Source organism: Rhinopithecus bieti, unplaced genomic scaffold, assembly GCF_001698545.2.
Source record: "Rhinopithecus bieti isolate Rb0 unplaced genomic scaffold, ASM169854v2 scaffold_74225, whole genome shotgun sequence".
Classification (NCBI taxonomy): domain Eukaryota; kingdom Metazoa; phylum Chordata; class Mammalia; order Primates; family Cercopithecidae; genus Rhinopithecus; species Rhinopithecus bieti.
In genome coordinates this window covers 377575-383684 of record NW_016827667.1, presented here as the reverse complement: position 1 = coordinate 383684, position 6110 = coordinate 377575, and the positions used below count along the sequence as shown (strand labels likewise).

At 46.8% G+C, this 6110-nt stretch overlaps 1 protein-coding gene across 1 annotated transcript in view; it reads right to left on the bottom strand.

Annotated features, from left to right (window-relative positions):
- The window catches only part of RAD51 (RAD51 recombinase), a 44577-nt gene extending 38997 nt beyond the window's left edge, over positions 1-5580 (bottom strand). The window contains exons 1-2 of the mRNA XM_017864015.1: positions 5509-5580; positions 1849-1937 (exon numbers count right to left, since the gene is read on the bottom strand). Of these exons, the coding sequence (XP_017719504.1) occupies positions 1849-1935 (87 nt within the window). The 5' untranslated portion in view covers positions 1936-1937; positions 5509-5580. The remainder of the gene's footprint in view (positions 1-1848; positions 1938-5508) is intronic.
- Positions 5581-6110: the final 530 nt, after the last annotated feature.

Genomic DNA, 6110 nt, shown 5'->3' with positions numbered 1-6110 from the left:
AAAAAAAAAAAAAAAAAAAAAAAAGACAGTGTTGCTCAGTAATTTCCACATCAAGCACATAAAAAATGGTATTTTTACACTATGATAGGGTAAACAGATAAGGTTGCTCAGAATGAAAAGAGCACTATCTTGGCCTATCAATACCTTTTTTGTTGAACAATGACCGGAAAGCTCTGCTCTAACAACTGACATTAACAGTGAGGAAAATTACTTTTGTCAGGGACTTTTATATCTCTTCTTAAACCACCCAAATCCACCTCTTTCTTCCTATATTCAAGTCAGCTTTGGTTTCATTAGCCACCAAAACCATGACTTCTGGGAAAACATGAGTTAGTAGGTGAATGTGAGTGTATTCAGGGGTTGGGAGAATTTAGAAGAGGGGAGAGATTAGTTTGCCAATATAAGCCATGTCTGCTGTTAATATTTAAGCAATAAGCAATATGCATGTATGAGTATAAGGATGCTCATGGCACCAGAAATTATGACTCTGAACTTTAAAATGTTTATCACAAATCCATTTAAGTAACTTCTAGAGTCTTTTTTAAATAAGCTTTTTGCACTCCTAGAGTCTTAAAGATTAGTCGGAGATGGGAAATTTGAAAAAAGAGACAGAAGAATCAAGTCTTTCTCTGCTTTCCCCCTACTTATCTCAGCCCCAATCAGCTGCACTCACAGGGCAGTCTCTATACAATGGGCAGAAATAGTGTAAGGCCTCAGCTCTGGTGCTTAACGTCCTTGTGCAGAATCCTGAATTGGAGCTTATCTCTTATACCATAATACCACCACAGCCTTCTCTCTGCCAATGACAGCTGACAGCACAAAGCTAGGGCAATAAAGAGAAGGTGCTTCCCTGTCTTCCTTGCATAACTGGTCCAGGCCACTATAATTCCCAGAACGGCACTTTCATACTTAGTGCAAACAGCACAGGATGCTTTGGCTGGGCGTGGTGGCTCATGACTGTAATCCTAGCAGTTTGGGACGCTGAGGCAGGTGGATTGCTTGAGGCCAGGAGTTCAAGACCAACCTGGTCAACACAGTAAGACCCATTTCTTAAAAACAAAACAAAAAACAGCACAGGCTGGGCACGGTGGCTCATGCCTGTAATCCCAGCACTTTGGGAGTCCAAGGCGGGTGGATCACCTGAGGTCGGGAGTTTGAGACTAGCCTGACCAACATAGAGAAACCCTGTCTCTACTAAAAAATACAAAAAAACTAGCCGGGTGAGGTGGCAGGCGCCTGTAGTCCCAGCTACTCTGGAGGCTGAGGCAGGAGAATGGCGTAAACCCGGGAGGCGGAGCTTGCAGTGAGCCGAGATCCAGTCACTGCACTCCAGCCTGGGCGACAGAGCAAGACCCCGTCTCCAAAAAATATATATATATATAAAATTAGCTGGGCGTAGTAGCGCATGCCTGTAATTCCAGCTACTTGGGAGGCTGAGGCAGGAGAATCGCTTGAACCTGGGAGGCAGAGGTTGTGGTGAGCTGAGATTGCGCCTCTGTACTCCAGCCTAGGCAACAAGAGCGAAACCCCCATCTCAAAACAAACAAACAAAAAAAAGCACAGCACAGACATTCCACCATGGGATCCTAGGCCTCAGTTTCTGACAGTCCAGCTCTCAGAAATAAAAATGATAAAGTAGGAAAAGAATGGTTGACAAAGGAAGAGGCCCTGCCAGACATATTTAGCAACAATCTGCAGCCTTTCCACAGGATTATTGACAACACTTCTGAAAAGTCTTGGGTCTTGACCTTGGTAGTAAACCTATAGTTTATGTAAAGGTTATAATACCTTCCACTAGGTAGAAGAATCTAGTATATATAATTCCAAAATTAGCAACTAAGCACATACCTCTAACCGTGAAATGGGTTGTGGGCCAAAGCTTTCTTCTTCCACTGAAGTATCTGCATTTGCTTCAAGCTGCATCTGCATTGCCATTACTGAAAAATACAAATGCCTATCAGTATAAACACTAGAGAAATAAGGTGCATCTCTCTCCCCATCTTCTATCTAGCTAGTTATATCAAAAAGCCTTTAGGAAGAGCCAAGGCCATTCTCTTATTGTGTCTCTCTGTTCTCCTGCTTTATATTCCTTCAGAGTAGGGGCCAAGTTTTACTTATTTTTATATACCGCATTATACATTATAAATGTGTTTGCAAACAAATACTGTGTGATCTCACTCATATGTAGAATCTAAAAAAGTTGATATTGGCAGGGTGCAGAGGCTCATGCCTGTAATCCCAGCACTTTAGGAGGCCTAGGTGGGTGGATCACGAGGTCAGGAGATCGAGACCATCCCGGCCAACATGTGAAACGCTGTCTCTACTAAAACTACAAATATTAGCAGGGTGTGGTGGCACACGCCTGTAATCCCAGCTACTCAGGAGGCTGAGGCAGGAGAATGGCTTGAACCTCGAAGGCAGAGATTGCAGTGAGCTGAAATCACGCCACTGTACTCCAGCTTCATGACAGAGCGAGACTGCGTCTCAAAAAAAAAAAAAAGTTCATCTCATACAAGGAACAAATAGAAGAGTAGTAACCAGAGACTGAGGAGAATGCAGCCGTTGCAGGGGGCGGGAAGGAGAGAGGCTGATCAACAGGCACAAAGTTTCAATTAGATAGGAGGAATAAGTTCTAGGGTTCTATTTCATAATAGGGTGACTACAGTAAACACTAATGTAATGAGTACTTCAAAACAGCCAGAAGAGAGTATTTTGAATGTTCTCACCACCAAGAGAAATGACAAGTGTTTGAACTGAATTGATGGATATGCTGATACCCTGATTTGATCATTCATTATTCAATGTATATATGTACTGAAATATCAACTTGTATCTCATAAATATGTACAATCATCTGTCAAAACAAAGTAAAACTTATTATTTTCACAACCTTGGGATATAAAAAGATTTCTTGAAACGGGATACATAATGCACTAGCCAAAAAGAAAAAGACTGAAAACTGAACTACATTTAAATTCAGCACTTCGGCCAGGCACCGTGGCACAGGCCTGTAATCCCAGCACTTTAGGAGGCTGAGAGGGGCAGATCACCTGAGTTCAGAAGTTTGAGATCAGCCTGACCAGCATGGAGAAACCCTGTCTCTACTAAAGAAAAATACAAAATTAGCCGGGCGTGGTGGCACATGCCTGTAATCCCAGCTACTCAGGAGACTGAGGCAGGAGAATCGCTTGAACCCGGGAGGTGCAGGTTGCGGTGAGCCAAGATCATGCCATTGCACTCCAGCTTGGGCAACAAGAGTGACTCTCTGTCTCAAAAGGAAAAATAAATAAATAAATAAAATAAAAAATAAATAAATAAATTTAGCACTTCTATTTATCAAAGGACACCACTAAGAGAATGACAAGTCAAACCACAGTAGAGAAGAAAATATTTAGCACAAACATAACTGAGGGCTGATAACCAGAATATAAAGAACTTCGGCCGGGCGCGGTGGCTCAAGCCTATAATCCCAGCACTTTCGAGAGGGGCGGCCGAGACGGGCGGATCACGAAGTCAGGAGATCGAGACCATCCTGGCTAACACGGTGAAACCCTGTCTCTACTAAAAAATACAAAAAACTAGCTGGGCGTGGTGGCGGGCGCCTGCAGTCCCAGCTACTCGGGAAGGTGAGGCAGGAGAATGGTGTAAACCCGGCAGGCGGAGCTTGCAGTGAGCTGAGATCCGGCCACTGCACTCCACCCTGTGCAACAGAGTGAGATCCCGTCTCAAAAAAAAAAAAAAAGAACTTCACATCAGTAAGTAGAAAAATAGACAAGAGATTTGAACAAGTACATCATAGAAGACATCCAAATGGGAAAAACATATGAACAAATGCTCAACCTCATTAGTAATCAGGAAAATTAAAATCACATTGAGACATTACTGTGTAACCAGCAGAATAGCAAAAAAAAATTTTTTTTTTTTTGAGACGGAGTCTTGCTTTGTCGCCCAGGCTGGAGTGCAGTGGCGCCATCTCGGCTCACTGCAAGCTCCGCCTCCCGGCTCATTGCATCTCGGTTCACTGCAATTCTCCTGCCTCAGCCTCCCCAGTAGCTGGGACTACAGGTGCCCGCCACCACACCCGGCTAATTTTTTTTGTATTTTTAGTAGAGACGGGGTTTCACCATGTTAGCCAGGATGGTCTCGCTCTCCTGACCTCGTGATCCGCCCGTCTTGGCCTCCCAAAGTGCCGGGATTACAGGCGTAAGCCACCGCACCCGGCCAGAATAGTTAATATAAAAGGCTGAAAATCGTGTTGTCAAGCATGTGAAACAATGAAACACTCAACACTCCTGACTTTTTTTATATAAAATTCAAAAACAAGCAACATTAGTTAATCGCATTAGAAACCAGTATACCAGTTACCACTGTAAAAAGGGGAAAATATTAAATACTACACAAGGAAGGCTTCTGGGGACCATTCTATTAAGTGGTGATTACGTAGGTGTACATTCATTTTGTCTTGCTCTACCGGCCAGGTTGGAGTGCAGTGGCCTGATCACGGCTCACTGTAGCTTATACCTCCCAGACTAGATCCTCCCTTCTCAGCCTCCTGAATAGCTGGGCCTACAGGTGCACGCCACCAAGCCTGGCTAACTTTTTCTATTTTTAGAGATGCTGGTCTCACTATCTTGACCAGGCTGTTCTCGAACTCTTGGGCTCAATCGTCCTCCCGCCTCCACCTCCTAAAGTGCTGGGACTACAGACTTGAGACACTACACCCAGCCAGTATATTTTGGAATAATTCACGGAGTTGTATACAGTTGGGAATGTGCATTTTTCTACATGTATATTACATATCACTTTAGAAGCTTAAAAAAAAAAACAAAAAAAACAGGGGCCAGGCGCGGTGGCTCACGCCTGTAATCCCAGCACTTTGGGAGGCAGAGGCAGGTGGATAACCTGAGGTCAGGAGTTCGAGACCAGCCTGACCAGCATGGTGAAACCCTGTCTCTACTAAAAATACAAAAGTCAGCCGGTCGTGGTGGCGGGAGCCTGTAATCCCAGCTCCTCGGGAGGCTGAGGTAGGAGAATCGCTTGAACCCGGGAGGCGGAGGTTGCAGTGAGCCGAGATCGCGCCACTACACTCCAGCCTGGGCTAAAGAGCGAGACGTCATCTCAAAAAAAAAAAAAAAAAAAAGGTTTAAGAAAACCAAGCCTCACTTCAGATCATTCTCTAGGCATCATGCGAATGTTTTCCGCATTAGATGACGAAAATACTGCTTTGGCAATTGCAGGTTGGTACTTTCTAAGCACGGTGTAACGGAAAGACAGGCCAGGAATCCGGAAGCCCTGGCTGTGATATTAAACAGCTGTGGCTACACCGCTCTGATCTCGGACTCCTCGCTCAAACTCATAAAACGGGTGTTGGCTATGAAGGCTCTAATGTTTCTCCCCTAGTTCTAAAGACTGGGGTCCACCTGTGTTTTCGCCCCAGTAACTGAGGGTCGGTCGGACGCGGACACGCCCTGCCACGTCCAGGTTTCACACTGCGCGCGGAGGCCCCACCTGCCGCTGAGCATTGGACCGGCCAGGACTCAGGTGGGCGACAACGAGCCGCGGTTATAGAGGGCCCGGCCTGCGCCTCACACACTCACCTTGGCCCTCAGCGCTGCTCTTTCCAGCGGGCCGCGCGCTCCGACTTCACCCCGCGGGGGTGACCCGCGCCTGACCCGCGCGGACCCCAACGCCCCTGGCTTACGCCCTACTTCAAGTCTACTCGCTTGCCCCAGACTTCTGCGCACAACCCAGACGAGTTTCAGCTCCCAGCTGCACGCCTCGGCGAGCGCCGCGCTCTCCTTAAGGCTCCGTCTCTGGTCGCTGGGCGCGCTCCGCCGGCTGCTTTCAGAATTCGCGCCAAACCCTCTCGCCCAGGGTCACGCCCGCGTCGGCGTAACGTATCTCCGCCTCCCGGATCTACCTTCTTGCCCCTTCCGCCCTGCGCGCTAGCCCAAGACTGGAGCTCGAGAGCTAGATCCTGCGCGAGGTTACGGACTGCCCTCTTCCCTTTTTGCGTAAGAACTAATTTAGACTTTACGCCGGGCGCGGTGGCTCACGCGCGTAGTCCCAGCTAACTCGGGAGGCCGAGGCGAGAGGATCGTCTGAGCCTA